The 16,494-nt window shown below is 41.1% G+C and overlaps 1 protein-coding gene across 1 annotated transcript in view; it reads left to right on the forward strand.

The window, feature by feature from the left end:
- Window positions 1-327: 327 nt before the first annotated feature.
- RNF38 (ring finger protein 38) overlaps window positions 328-16,494 on the forward strand; it is a 422,379-nt gene continuing 406,212 nt past the window's right edge. The window contains exon 1 of the mRNA XM_073591770.1: window positions 328-733. Coding sequence (XP_073447871.1) covers window positions 463-733 — 271 coding nt within the window. The 5' untranslated portion in view covers window positions 328-462. The remainder of the gene's footprint in view (window positions 734-16,494) is intronic.

Here is a 16,494-nt window from a genome sequence, read left to right on the forward strand (position 1 = left end):
GTAGAGTGACTTTGTTGGCTGCTAGACATGACTTGGTGGGGGGGGGGGGTGATGCCAGGGGGTGATACCAAGGGGCTCCTCTCCGGACTCCAGGCAGACCCCAAGTAGCGGCAGTAGTAGGCGGTGACAGCGGGGGGTGGAGGAGGAGGAGGTGGGTTGTTGTCTCTCCCGATTCGCCTCGATCCCAGGCAGGCTGAAGCAGGGGCCGAGGCTGCAGCGGCCACCAGCAGAGAAGCTCGGTGCCTCCTCCTTCCTCTCCTCCCCTCCTCCTCCTCCTCCTCCTCCTCCTCCTCTCCAGCAGCCTCCTGTTCTCCGGGTCACCCCGTCTTTCTCCTTCCTCCAGCCCCTGTCTTCAGCTTCCTCTCCCCGTCATCTCCTCCACCTCCTCTTACTCCTTCCTTCCTATTCCCAGCGTTCCTGGAGCCCCCGAGGACTAGATCCAGATCTAGGTCTGGATTCAGCATGAACCAACAACAACAGCAGGCACTGCACGGCATGCCCGGGGTGCCTCACTTTCACCACCAGCTCCAGACACCACCACCACCTCTTCCTCTTCACCATCACCATCATCACCACCTTTCTGCTGCCCTCAGAGGGCCAGGCGTAGACAGGAATGACAACAACCTCCTGGAGGGAGCCAGGCAACCCCACAGTCCTCCAAGAAGGAGAGGGAACAGTCCGACCACCAGTGATTACCACCACCATCATCACCACCTCCTCCGATCTCCAGCAGGTAGGACCTTCCTCCTCACATCTCTGCCTGCTCTGTGTTTACAAACTTGTCTGTCACTTTGACAGCTCAGCCACCTACCGGCAACCACTCCTGATCAGGGCCACAGCTCCCGACTGCCCGACTTTACACACACTTTTCATCACCTAACCTCTTTTGGATCCATCTCACTCTCTTCCCCATAGCTGTCACCCTTTTGGTGGGATGTATAGATCTCTGACTCTCTTCTCCAGAGCTGTCACCCTTTTGGTGGGATGTATAGATCTCTGACTCTCTTCTCCATAGCTGTCACCCTTTTGGTGGGATGTATAGATCTCTGACTCTCTTCTCCATAGCTGTCACCCTTTTGGTGGGATGTATAGATCTTTGACTTGCTTCTTCATAGCTGTCAGTCTTTTGGTGGGATGAATAGATCTCTAACTCTCTTCTCCATAGCTGTCTGTTTTTCTTTATTACTCTTTTGTTTTGATTTATAGAGCTCCCTTACTCTCTTTTTCTATATATTTTTCACTCAGTTTAGTGAGATATATAGATCCCTCTGGCTCACTGTTTCTACCTAGTATCACTCTCTTTGGTGAGATATATAGATCCATTTGACCATCTAGTTTGGCTTTTTTATCCCCCTTTTTGATGTCCTGCATAGATCCATATGACTCTTTATTTCTATTTAGTTATCATTCTTTTTGATGTAAGATTTAAATCACTTTGACTCTACTTCTGCTTAGTTGCCACTTTTTTGGGTGTCATGGATAGATCCATCTGAATCTCTATTTCTACACAGTTGTCACTCTTTTTGGTGCAGTGTATAGATCCATCTGACCCTCTATTTCTATCTAGCTGTCATTTATTTTGGTGTGATGTATACAGTAGATCTCTGACTCTCTTTTCTACATAGCTGTCATTTCTTTTTTAATGAGATGTATCTGAGCCCCTATGAGATGAGATCCTTCTGACCCTCTATTTTGGCTTAGTTGTCACAGTTTTTGGTGTGATGTATAGATCCCTCTGACTCTAGTTCTGCTCAATTGTTACTTAGTTTGATGTGATGCATAGATCTCTGACTCTTTGTTTCTACCTAGTTGTCTTTATTTTTTTTTGGTGTAATGTACAGATTCCTCTTACTGTCTGTTTTTACACATGTTTCACTCTTTTAGTTATGATGTATAGATCTCTAATTTTATTTCTACTTAATTGGTGCTCATTTTGGTGTGATGTGATCTGATTCTCTATCTCAGCTTAGTTATCTCTCCTTTTTTGGTGTGATGTTTAAATCCCTCTTGCTGTCTATTTTTGCTTAGTTGTCACTCGTTTTGATGTAATTTCTAGATCCATCTAATTCTCTATTCCGGCTTAGTTGTCTTTTTTTGTTTGATCTATAGATCCCTCTGGCTTTCTATTTTGGCTTGGTTGTCACTCTTTTTGGTGTCACAAATAGATCCCTCTGATTCTCTAGTTCAGCTTAGTTGTCATTCTTTTTGGTGTCATGTGTACATCCCTATAACTCTCTATTTTGGCTTCATTGGCACTCTTTTTGGTGTCATGTGTACATCCCTATAACTCTCTATTTTGGTTTCATTGGTACTCTTTTTGGTGTCATGTGTACATCCCTATAACTCTCTATTCTGGCTTTGTTGGCACTCTTTTTGGTGTCATTTGTACCTCCCTATAACTCTCTATTTTGGCTTCATTGGCACTCTTTTTGGTGTCATGTGTACATCCCTATAACTCTCTATTTTGGTTTCATTGGTACTCTTTTTGGTGTCATGTATACATCCCTATAACTCTCTATTTTGGCTTCGTTGGCACTCTTTTTGGTGTCATGTGTACATCCCTATAACTCTCTATTTTGGTTTCATTGGTACTCTTTTTGGTGTCATGTGTACATCCCTATAACTCTCTATTTTGGCTTCGTTGGCACTCTTTTTGGTGTCATGTGTACATCCCTATAACTCTCTATTTTGGTTTCATTGGTACTCTTTTTGGTGTCATGTGTACATCCCTATAACTCTCTATTTTGGCTTCGTTGGCACTGTTTTTGGCGTCATATGTACATCCCTATAACTCTCTATTTTGGCTTTGTTGGCACTCTTTTTTGGTGTCATGTGTACCTCCCTATAACTCTCTATTTTGGCTTTGTTGGCACTCTTTTTGGTGTCATGTGTACCTCCCTATAACTCTCTATTTTGGCTTTGTTGGCACTCTTTTTGGTGTCATGTGTACATCCCTCTAACCCCCTATTTTGGCTTCGTTGGCACTCTTTTTGGTGTCATGTTTACATCCCTATAACTTTCTATTTTGGCTTTGTTGGCACTCTTTTTGGCGCCATGTGTACCTCCCTATAACCCTCTATTTTGGCTTTGTTGGCACTCTTTTTGGTGTCATGTGTACCTCCCTCTAACCCCCTATTTTGGCTTCGTTGGCACTCTTTTTGGTGTCATGTTTACATCCCTATAACTCTCTATTTTGGCTTAATTGGCACTCTTTTTGGTGTCATGTGTACATCCATAATACTCTCTATTTCAGCTTAATTGTCAATCTTTTTGGTGTCATGTATAGATCCATCTTGCTCTCTATGTTGGCTTAGTTGTCACATTTTTGATGAGATGTATTTGATCTTCTGTAAAGTCAGTATAAAGAAAATGAATGGTGCTTAGATGTGTATCAGCAATCCTTTTTGATATATTTCTCTTTATTCCATATAGCTGGGGGTGTGTCATATGTATACATATTTTGTGCGCAGAATTCTTCCTCTTTCTGGTCTCACAGAATTGGGATTGTATGTATTTTTGCAAAAAAAGACCATGACATGAATTTAAATGGAAATATATGCTGGAGATGAGGTGCATTCATTAACCTCTGTCTGCCCCATCATCACTATAGCACGCATTGATTATGGCTAGGCATTTGGGCTGGGTACCACTGGCTAGGCAGCGTGCCATCCAGAGTAATGAGATTGGGTCTTTTTTTTGTGTGTGTGTAAGGGGGGGTGACATGGTTCCTGAGCTTCTCTGCAATCCCGACTCTTTAAGAATTGAGATGCAACTTTGGATGTGTTTGAAATGAACAGTACATATCCTGGGAGGTGGTAGAGAACAGGAGCGTGGAAAGTCATAGGAGACGTTGGGAGATGAGAGTAAAGGGGTTGGATGGATGTGGCAGAGAACGGGTTAACCTGGGAGCGCTGGACACACAGATCCCCTCCTCTCCCTCCTGTCATACATTCCTGTAAGCTGGACACATGCTGGGCGGGGAGGGAAACTTCTATGGATTTTACTGCTTCTGTATTTTGATCTTGTCTGTAGATGTGCTGATCACATCCAGAGGGATCTATAATATCAGGCTATTTAGGAGAAAAGCACAGCTCTACATCTGAGGTTTAACCAATCAATAGTCCTAAACGGTGACTGCAACTTAGTATCAACCCATGCTGGAGACATTCCCTAACTGTGGGCTTCTAGATCTCATCTACACTAGACAGAGCAGTTTTGTCATGGAAGTCCCTTTCTGCTTGCCTGGCCCCAAGCTGATCATTTCTGCCATGTTTGCACTAAATAATATGCTGGCTAATGAGAGTGGCTAATTCATGGGAATCAGTGACCGTGTCTGAAGGTGACAGAGACTTTGGAGGGGGAGGCCAGTTACCCTAGTGCTGTGCAAAGGTTCAAGAAATAATATTTCTATTTTTTTGTAATTATAGCTGAAAAAGTTTATTTTTTATTTTTTGTGAACACTGTCAAAATGCCATGGAAGGCTGTCCAGAGTTGTGATGTCCTGTTCTATAAATATTATACCTTGGAGAGCATACAGCTGTGCTTATCATAAGTAATTTGCATGCAACGCCCCTTCCCAACTTGACAGCTCCTGCTGTAACCTAAATATACTCCGCTGCATAGAGCAACAACGGATCAACTGACATTGACAAATACTTCTCTCTGTTTACATATAAGCTACAATCCTTCCCTGTCAAATGAAGATATTTAACAAAGTCTGCTCTAGACATAATGGATTGTATGGGTTATAATAGCTGAACTATTTAAAACTGCTTCATCTCATATCTGCTGATAGCTGTTCTTCTAAACCAGACACCCAGAATATGGTGTTTTCCCTGCTTCCTTAGGATTTGCATCTATGTGTATTTTCCCCATTGATGTATCTTCCAGTGAAAACTGAAAAAGCAAACTGAAGCACATTGTTGCACGTTTTCAATGCAGTGTATCGGACGTCAACACGCGTCATAACATACATGGCATCAGTGCACTGGGACGAGCAGTATGGTGGGTTTAGGCACATTGATGTGTATTGTGATTCACTTTGAAGTGCATCTTAAAGCATGCACTTAGATGCGTTTCCATTCATTTCAAAGAGTAAGTAACACATCAAGCAAAGATCTGGATCCAGCCATATTGTTTACAGAAATGGTACAGAGGTTTGATTATCCACTTCAGCTCTGGAAGATTTTACCCCCCTTCATGACCAGACTATTTTTCTGCTATTTGGCACTGCACTAGTTTAACTGGCGATTGCACGGTTCTGCAATGCTCTACACAAACAAAATGTATATCATTTTCTTCCCAGAAATAGAGCTTTCGTTTGGTGGTATTTGATCACTACTTGTTTTGTTTTTTGTTTTTTGTTTTGAGCTATAAATGAAAAAAAGAGCATACATTTTGAAAAAGCAACATTTTTTGCTTTCTGTTAAAAAACATATCCAATAAAAAAATTGTGAAAAAAAAAAATCAAATTTCTTCATAAATTTAGGCCAAAATGTATTCTGCTGCATGTCTTTGGTAAATCCGAATAAGTAAATATTGATTGGTTTGCGTGAAAGTTATAGGGGTTGATTTACTAAAGTACACATTGCACCTTTGCAGTTGCTTTCGCCAAGTGCAGTTGCTCCAGAGCTTAGTAAATGAGGTAAAGCTTCACTTTGCAAAGAATATACAATCACGTGCAAGGGAAAAAAAATGAATTTTTGCTTGCACATGATTGGATGATGGAAGTCAGCAGAGCTTCTCCTCATATACTAAGTTCTGGAGCAACTGCTCTATGAAAAATGCACAGTCTATTTGCTTTTGGTAGATCAACCCCATAGCATCTAAAAACTATGAAATATATACTGGCATTTTTAATTTTTTTTATACTAATAATGGCGGTGAACAGCGACTTATAGCGGGACATCAGGCAATTTGACATTAACTGACACTTTGGGGGGGGGAGTTATTAAAACTGGTGCACATAGAATCTAATACAGCTGTGCATAGTAAGCAATCAGCTTTTAACTTCTTATATGAGATATATACTGGCATTTTTAATTTTATTTATACTAATAATGGCGGTGATCAACGACTTATAGCGGGACAGCAGGCAATTTTGACATTAACTGACAATTTGGGGGGGAGTTATTAAAACTGGTGCACATAGAATCTAATGCAGCTGTGCATAGTAAGCAATCAGCTTTTAACTTCCGTTTTTTCTTTAAGCCTTCGCAATAAAACCTAAAAACTGATTGGTGACTATGCACCAGATTCTGTGTGCACCAGTTTTAGTAATTCAGCCCCTTTGTGGGAATTGGCTCACTGCCACTGACATCTTCATTGACACTAATACAGTGATCAGTGCTAAAAATATACATTGGCACCGTACTAATGACACTGGCTGGGAAGGGGTTAACATCTAGGGCAATCAAAGGGTTAAATGTGTGTCTAACAATGTTGAATGCATGCTGATTTTACTTAGCAATGTGCCATTTTTTATTCCCTGGCACACTGGCACATCGCCGCTGTCAGAAGAGAACTTTGGGGGTTATTTACGAAAGGCAAATCCACTTTGCACTACAAGTGCAAACTACAAGTGCAAAGTGCACTTGGAAGTGCAGTTGCTGTAAATCTGAGGGGTAGATCTGAAATGAGGGGAAGCTCTGCTGATTTTATTATCCAATCATGTGTAAGCTAAAATGCTGTTTTTTATTTTCCTTGCATGTCCTCCTCGGATCTACAAGTGCACTTTCAGTGCAATTTCAAGGGCACTTTGCACTTGTAGTTTGTACTTGTAGTGCAAAGTGGATTTGCTTTTAGTAAATAACCCACTTTATGTTATTCACATACACAAAGCTTTCTCCTGTCACAACGATTGGCGTGTCCCGGCCAGGAACAACTGATCGGCATGTGCTGGAGCCAGTGACAGCACAGCCAGGCGGGAAATGCAGAATCACGTATGTATACGTGATTCCACGCAAGCGGCCCCCACTGTAGCAGTAAAACTACAGTGCGCGGTCAGCAAATGGTTAAGTGTTTAGCTAAGAGGCAAATAGTGCTTAGATGAGCTCCACATTTACTAAGCATATAGGCAGTGATCTTACCTCTGTTTTGGTAATCCTCATATACTGTAACTGCCTACATTAGATCAAGAGAAATTTGGCTTTTTACTACCTGAGCTACCCAGGGCTGGCGTAGTGTTTAAACTGGCCATGCACATTAACATTTCTCTAAGATTTCTTGTGAAATCACCTAATTCCCCTATCTATGCTAAACAGTGTAGATGGACAATTCTGCAGTGTTTGCTATTGTATTTTGACAGCTGGCACCCGTGGCTGTCAGAATACCCAAACAGTGCCTGTATATGATTGGATGCAGCCGGATGCAGGCACTCTTCTGCCAATGATTTTCTGCTCCTTCGACAAAAGTTGGTGCCAACAGGGCCAACCATGGAATGAATTTCGTCCCATTCTGCAGAGGATGCAATCTGTGTATAGCCAGCTTTTTTCCCTCTGCTCTGCTCTGCTTTTTTTTCCCCCTACAGCCCAATGCATAGAGAATGCTGAGAGTAGGGGCTGACCGTGTAGAGAATGGAATTCCCCATTTACATCTTTTAACCCCCCTTCCTGACCAGGCACTGTGTTACTTTAACTGACAATTGCGCGGTCGTTCAACACTTTACTCAAATAAAATATATGTCCTTTTTTCCCCACAAATAGAGCTTTTTAACTTTTTGCTATAAAAAAAATCCAATAAAAAAATGTAAAATATCTAATTTCTTCATAAATTTAGGCCAATATGTATTCTGCTACATATTTTTTGGTAAAAAAAATCCAAATAAGCGTATATTGATTGGTTTGTGCAAAATGTATAGCGCCTACAAACAACTATGGGATATTTTTATTTATATTTTATTTTATTTTACTAGTAACGGCGGCAATCAGCAACTTATAGTGGGACTGCGGTATTGCGGTGGACATTCGGACACTGATATCCACTTTTTACACTTTTTGGGGACTGGTGACACTAATACAGTGATCAGTGCTATAAATATGCACTGTCACTTTACTAATGACACTGGCTGGAATGGGGTTAACATCAGGGGCAATAAAAGGGTTAAATGTCTGCTTGACCAGTGTTTATGTGTACTGTGGGAGGTGCTTTTACTAGGGGAAGGCATGGATCCATGTCCCTGGGTATATATATGTGATCCTGCACACAGCGGTCTCCCTGTAGCAGTAAAATTGCTATAGGGCAGTCGTAAAGTGGTTAACCGTTGTCTAACTGAGCCCAAACAAATGAATGCTGTTATTAGTATTTGGGCCTGTCTGATAGCTTATATCCAAGGTTATTTACTGAGACATCGGGGGAGATTTACTAAAACTGGTGCACACAGAATCTTCTGCAGCTTTTCATAGTAACCAATCACCTTCTAACTTCAGCTTGTTTAATTAAGCTTTGACAATAAGCCCTGGTTCATATTAATGCGATTTGGCATGCAATTTGAAATGTCAAATCGCATGCCAAAATCGGCGGCAATTTCCGGCAATAGCACCGTTCGCAATAGCACCGATTCCCAAAAGTAGTTTCTGTACTACTTTTGGCGATTTCTGGGTGCAATTTCAATTGACATCTGTGCAGAAACCCACACAGATGTCTCTGAAATCACCCCCAAAGTCGGGACTGACATGCGGGAATGAAATCGCACAATTTCATTCCCGCAGTCAGTGTGAACCTGGGCTAAAACTTGGAAGCTACACCAGATTCTGTGTGTGCCAGTTTGTGCACCAGTTTTAGTAAATCTCCTTAAATCCCCTTAATTGGTTTTAAGCTGGACAAGCAATCGAGCATCTGTATGTTCTCTTAAAATGTTATGTTCTTCCTATTGTAGAGCTATAAATAAATGCACAATAGAAATATATGGGGAAACGAAAGGCAAATCCACTTTGCACTACAAGTGCAAACTACAAGTGCAAAGTGCACTTGAAATTGCACTGAAAGTGCACTTGGAAGTGCAGTCACTGTAGATCCGAGGAGGACATGCAAGGGTAATAAAAAACAGCATGTTAGCTTGCACATGATTGGATAATAAAATCAGCAGAGCTTCCCCTCATTTCAGATCTACCCCTTAGATTTACAGCTACTGCACTTCCAAGTGCACTTTCAGTGGAAATTCAAGTGCACTTTGTACTTGTAGTTTGCACTTGTAGTGCAAAGTGGATTTGCCTTTCGTTAATAACCCCCACAGGGTCATATGTATTAAAATCATTATCAGTTCAAATTTCTTGAATAAAACCATTATTTATTTACTGTATAAAAAAAGGCTGCATATTTTATTCACAAAAATCATGTAGGGCTCATTTAAAATGATTGTAAACTCTTACATACAATTAGGTCCATATATATTTGGACACGGGCACAATTTTCATACTTTACCTCTGTATGCCACCAGAATAAAATTAAAACAAAACAATCCAAATGAATTTTGAAGTGCAGACTTTCAGCTTCAATTCAAGAAGTTGAAAATAAATATCAAGTACAAATTTTAGGAACTGCAACCATTTTTATACACAGTCCCCCCATTTTCAGGGGCTCAAATGTAATTGGACAAATTAATATAATCATAAATAAAATGTTATGTTCATTTTTAACATTTTGTTGAGAATCCTTTACTGGCAATGACTGCCTGAAGTCTGGAACCCATGGACATTACCAAAGACTGGGTTTCCTCCTTTCTGATGCTTTGCCAGGCTCTAATTGCAGCTGTCTTCAGTTGTTCTTTGTTTGTGGCTCTTTCTGCCTTTTAGTTTTGCCTTAAGCAAGTGAAATGCATGCTCAATTGGGTTGAGATCGGGTGATCGACTCGGCCATTGCAGAATATTCTACTTATTTTCCTTCAATAGCTCTTGGGTTGCCTTTGCAGTGTGTTTTGGATCATTGTCCATCTGTACTGTGAAGCGTCATCCAATCAACTTTACTGCATTTGGCTGAATCTGGGCTGACAGTATATCTCTAAACACTCCAGAATTCATCCGGCTGCTTCTCTCTTCTGTCACATCATCAATAAACATCAATGACCCAGTGCCACTGGAAGCCATGAATGCCCATGCCATCACATTGTCTCCACCATGTTTTACAGATGACGTGTGCTTTGAATCATAAGCTGTTCCAAGCCTTCTCCACATTTTTTTTCTTCCCGTCATTCTGGTACAGATTATTCTTAGTTTCATCCATCCAAAGAATGCTTTTCCAGACCTGGTCTGCTTTTTTAGATGTTTTTTTTAGCAAAGTCTAATCTGGCCTTTCTATTCTTCAGGCTTGTGAATGTTTTGCACCTTGTGGTGAACCCTCTGTATTTGTTCTCACGAAGTGTTCTCTTTATTGTAGACTTTGATAACTCTGGATGTTGTGAATGGGTTTATCTTTACGATAGAGAGGATTCTGTTATCATCCACCACTGTTGTCTTCCGTGGATGTCCAGGCCTTTTTATGTTGCTGAGCTCACGGATGCGTTCTTCTTTCCTCAGAATGTACCAAACTGTTGATTTGGCCACTCCTAATGTTGCTGCTATCTCTCTGATGGATTTGTTTTGTTTTTGAAGCCTTATAATGTCCTGTTTCACTGCATGGGCAACTCCTTTGAACGCATGATGTAGGTTCACAGCAATAGATTCCAAATGAAAATACCAAACTGAACCAACTCCAGACCTTTTACCTGCTTAATTGATGAAGAAATAACAAAGGCTTAGCCCATACCTGGCCATGAAACAGCTTTTGATTCAATTGTCCAATTGCTTTTGGTCCCTTGAAAAAGGGGGGGGGGTCTATTCTTAAGAGCTGTAATTCTTAAACCCTTCCTCCGATTTGCATGTACATACCCTCAAATTAAACCTGAGAGTGTACTTTCAGCCCATATCCATTATATAACTATAGCTCGAATATGTTTTGGTAAATACCTGAAAAAAATAAAATTGTGCTTGTGTCCAAATATATATGGACTGAACTGTATACCCAGTGAAGTGACTGGCCTCAGGTGATATACAGAGATGAAACAAATCCTGCATATGTTGAACCTGTTTATTTGCAATCCTCTCTTTTCTACATCTGTTCAAAGTCCAGAATTTTTACAGCTTGTCTGAGTGTCCAGAAAACAGGGGACGGAGAGCTGAAATTACACGGTATGGAGAGCTCTGAGAGATGATTAGAGGGAAGAGACACCCTCCCTTCACACAGAACACAGAAACAGAGCTGAAGCTGTCGATCAGCTGGATGTCCCTCCCCTGACACCATTTTCCTCTTGGTGTCAGGAAAACTCATCAGAAGTGATTCATGTTTATAGCAGAGGAATGAAGCAGCAGACAAAAATGACACTCAGTGATCCCAATTGAGACAAGTACACACTATAGAGGGATATGCTTTGTTCATTTCTCATGTCTGAGGTTTACAACCACTTTAAATCTAAGTGCGTATGTGTAGATGTGTTATTTTGTTCAGGCTGGTGCATTGACATGCATCAGTGTGAGTTTTCTTGTGTGCATTGCCATGATTTTGACATGCATTTCCAATGCATTTTTGTATTTAGGATTTGGAGTGGATAGGGTAACAACCATTGACCACATCTTGGTAACTGTGGTGTAAAATGCATGTTATATGCATTATGATGCACTGCCATTGACTTCTATGAGCCTCCCAATGCAGAAAAAATAGATGTATTTATTTAAAACTCATTGTACTGCAGGGCTGAGATGGGTAATAGACACTGCTTTTATTATGGGAAAGTTGGATATCTGCTTTAGCGCATTGCAACATGTGTGTAAAACATGCTGTACTGGGTACTGTAAAAGCATCCCTGTTATTGACTGATAATTAAGAAAAATGACCTTGTTGCTTTGTAGCAGGCTTCCTGTATCTGCTCAGCTTCTCTTACAACCCCAGTGCATGGGGACTAAAATATAAGCAACATGCTGACGTTTTCAAGTGAGATAGATGAACAGGTCTAGCTACACCTTTTATGTGACATAGCTTGGCTTGGCAGTAGGTTGCAGAGACAATGATCCTGCATTGAGGGATGTGGATGGATACAATTAGCAGAAATGTGGGATTTTCATGGGGGTGAACAGTTGGGCATAACTGGGCACTGGTGCATATCTTGTTAGTGTTACTTAACCCACAGCAGTAAAATCAGTCTGTATATGCAGTAAAGCATGATTGTTATACTCACAGTGCAACCTAAGGGGTTAATCCTGTGCATTGTGTAAAAAGGCTGTTTGATCCTGTCTTCTCTGATCCTCTCCTTCTTTTACTGTCCCTAATCCATCTGCTGATAGAACAAAGCCCTAGGAATCACTCTGCACATGCACAGTTTGGTGATTATTGCTAGAGGGTTTTTTTTTGGGGGGGGGGGGTGCATGTGATCAGCACAGGGCCAATCAGCACTGTCCAGACAGAGGGTCAGGTGTCATACAGCCTCATAGGATAGTCAGAGGAGAATGAAAACTCCTCCTACAAGCTTTAACCAGACACTGATAGAAGTCACAAGACTGCTATATACTGCTGATGAGAAAAGGTATTTAGCAGTTTATAGTTACTAAACGAAATGCATTTCCATGTTCTGTGTACTGTGGGAGACCAGATATAGTGAATGCAGGATCCTGGGTTTAGTAACACTTTAAGCACATCTATGGACAAAATGTAAAATCATATATTAATTTCCACATTGTATTTCAATTATTTCCAGCCTGCTTATTTCTGACCAATCTTGAAGTTTGTAAACTTACTTTGTAAAGATCCCCACATATGTACTGTATTTATCGGCGTATAACACGCACTTTTTTCCCCTTAAAATCAGGGGAAAATCGCGGATGCGTGTTATACGCCGATCCCCTGCAATCCCCCGCTGTCAGATCTAAAAAATCGCCGACCGCGATTTGAAAATGGCGCCGCCGGCGCCGAAATACACAGTGCTGGTCCTCGGCTCTTCTCGGCCACTTTTTTCTTCACTCGAGCGCCGCCCGAACCTAGCCGAGTGTACTCGGCTAGGTTCGGATAGCTCCGCTCACCGTTACGCCCATCCCGAGTGGAGCCGAAAGTGAACGAGAGCCGCCGAGAAGAGCCGAGGACCGGCTCTGTGTATTTCGGCGCCGGCGGCGCCATTTTCAAATCGCGGTCGGCGATTTTGAAGCTCAGCGAGCTGCAAGGCTGCACTGGGGCAAGGCTGGACTGGGGCAAGGCTGGACTGGGGCAAGGCTGCACTGGGGCAAGGCTGCAATGGACACTGGGGAAGGCTGCACTGACAAGGCTGCACTGACAAGGCTGCACTGACAAGGCTGCACTGACAAGGCTGCACTGACATGGCTGCACTGGGGCAAGGCTGCACTGAGAAGGCTGCAATGATGGGCATTTAAATGTAAGTTTTTTCCCTTCAACTTTTTTTTCCCTTCAACTTCCCTCCTAAAAGTTTTTTTCCTTAAAATTCCCTCCTAAATTGGGGTGCGTGTTATACGCCGATAAATACGGTATGTCCTTAAATTCTGTCACATGTGTTCACTATGCCCTATGGGTAGGCACTGCTGTGTCACACATTTCACAGAGCCTGCCTTCTGAACTACAGAGCTGCTGAGAGGAGGAGCTTCAGGAGGCGGAGTCAGTACAGGAATCACTGCTTGCAGGCAGCAAGGTACCATGGGGCATGTAGTCCTTAGAAATGGAAAGTAAACAGCAGAGGAAAAGCTGCAAAGTGTGCTGGGAATCCAGGAAGTTGTGGAAAGAGATGATCAGCAGACAGGCACCACTCACAACATGAAAGGAGATTTTTCAAGTAAACATATATTAGATTGTCAAATATAACTATTGTTTGTATTGCTATTTCAATGCTGATGTTATAAAATAAAAGTGTATGCTGTGACCATAGAACTCCTTTGATTTTTGAGTACACCAGAGTCTTAAATTTATTTTTATTTTATTGTTTTCCCCATAAGGTTTTATTTAGAATAAAGCTTACATTTTTATTTATTTATTTCCCATAAGGTTTTATTGAGAATAAAGCTTACATTTTATTTTTTTCCCCCCATAAGGTTTTATTGAGAATAAAGCTTACATTTTATTTTTTTCCCCCCATAAGGTTTTATTGAGAATAAAGCTTACATTTTATTTATTTTTTCCCCCATAAGGTTTTATTGAGAATAAAGCTTACATATTTTTTAAATAAATTGGGTAGACAGTTTTGTTACAACACAGCAAATATTTTTTTTTTAAATATTCCAATGTGTTAAAAAAGGATACATGTTAAACATTATTTAGAAACAAATCATGATATATGTAGAGTTCCTTATATGTCTGTACAGTAGCATAGGATCTCATTTACAAAATGTAGAGGTACACTGGCAAGAAATACTGACAGGATCTGCTAGGAATATGTTGCTCTTTAGCGCATGGTTGTAGTGTGTAAGCACGTGTGTTAGTATGGGCGATAGCTTCTGGACATTGCTTATGTTGTTTATCCTTTGTAAACCCTTCAGATCTATGCATGTGTGTAGAGGCTTGTTAGCATTAGGCAAGTGTGTTGTCTATCATCAATGTGAATTTCTTTTGTGCCTCAACATACATTATTGCCACTTGTTGACATTTTCAATGCGTTTTTTATTTTAGACTTTGGCGTGCATAGAGTTAAGTGCTGTTGACCTTGGCTTATTAACATTTCTTGCCAATGCATCAAAACACATTAAAGCAGAACTATAGGCAAAACTTTTTTTTTATTATTCATCATGGATAGAGCAAGGGAGTAACCCCCTGTCAGATTTTTTTTCTGCCATCTGTGTCCCATTGAGGAGATTTCCCTTCACATCCTGTCCCAAAGCCAAACACGAAGTGAGAGGAAATCCCTGCAAATTAAGGGAATTCCTTGGGGACCCCCAGGTCACTAGAACTAGTGTCCCCATAAAAGATTTCCCCTTTATTATTTTTCTGGGGACAACCCAGAATTTGGGATTTTCTTTTACTTTTACTTTCACTTTCAACGATAATGGTAAACAGGACAAATAGAGAGGCTGAACTTCCCTAATGGGGGCACAGACAGCAATAAAATCTGACAGGGGTTTTAATCCATCTCCACTCTGACCAAAGGTAAAAAAACAAGTTTTGCCTTTAGTTATACTGTAAGGGCTGGTTCACACCAGATACAATCCAATGCATTTTTATTCTGCATTAAAACCTCATGGACAATGTTTAACATGGATTCCAATGGCCCTATTTCACACAAGTGCAGTTCCAGCGTAGTGACCAAAAGTAGAACATGTTGCATTTTTATATGGAACGCATCTACACTGCGACAAAACGCATCAAAAATGTATCAGAACACACATGTCCTCAATTGACATGAAGAAAAAAAGGGGGGAAAAAACGCATTGAAACGCATCAAAAACACCAATGCAGAAATGCATTTGGAACACAGAAATCCGGATGTGAATTGGCCCTAACTTATATAGGCCTCCAGACACACTAAAATACACAAAAATGTCTTGTTTATTAAAAATACACTGCCGTTCAGCACAATGATAGAAGCAGACACAATGAGGTTGATTTACTAAAGCTGGAGAGTGCAAAATCTGCTGCAGCTCTGCAGAGAAACCAGTCAGCTTCCATTTTATTTTTTTTTTCAAAGTATATAACTATAGGCAAAACTTTGTTTCTTTTAGTTTTGGATAGAGTGGAGAGGGATTAGACTAGCTGTCAGATTTTATTGCTGTTCATGCTCCTGTTAGGAAGATTCACCTTCTCTATTTTTCCTGTTTACTATTATCATTGAAAGTGAAAGTAAAAGAAAATCCTAAATTTGGATTGTCCCCAGAAAAGTAATAGAGGGGAAATCTTCCAACAGGGGCACTAGTTCTGGTGACCAGGGGAATTCCCTTAATCTGCAGGGATTTCCTGTCACTTCCTGTTTGGCTTTGGGACAGGAAGTGAAGGTAAATCTCTACAATGGGACACAGATGGCGAAAAAAAATCTGACAGGGGTTATAACCCTCCCTTGCTCTATCCAAAATGAAAAAAAAAAAAACATTTTGCCTATAGCTCTACTTTAACTGCTTAGGGACCGCCCGCCGCAGTTGTACGTCAGCTGTTTGAAGTGGAATACCGTTGTTATGGCAGCAGCTAGCTGCTCAGGAAATTTGAAACAAGATTTGCTAATGCTACTATTGCACTGCTCACTCTTGCTCTTGCTGGAGGCTCTAACATGAGGAAGCAAATCTCTGCCTCTACCAAGATAGCACCTCTATAGAGAGGCATAGTGCAGAACAAGGCATGGTAAGTCAATATTGGGACAACTACAGGCATTACTTGTGACTAGTACTTTGCCTTCTGCCTGCCTTCTTTCTGGCACAACTTTTACAATTCAGGTCCTCTTTAACCACTTCAGCTCTGGAAGGTTTATCCCCCTTAATGACCAGGCCATTTTTTGTGATTCGGCAATGCATTACTTTACCTGACAATTGCGCGGACGTGCGACGATGT

Source organism: Aquarana catesbeiana, linkage group LG01 (assembly GCF_042186555.1).
Source record: "Aquarana catesbeiana isolate 2022-GZ linkage group LG01, ASM4218655v1, whole genome shotgun sequence".
NCBI classification, from domain to species: Eukaryota; Metazoa; Chordata; class Amphibia; order Anura; family Ranidae; genus Aquarana; species Aquarana catesbeiana.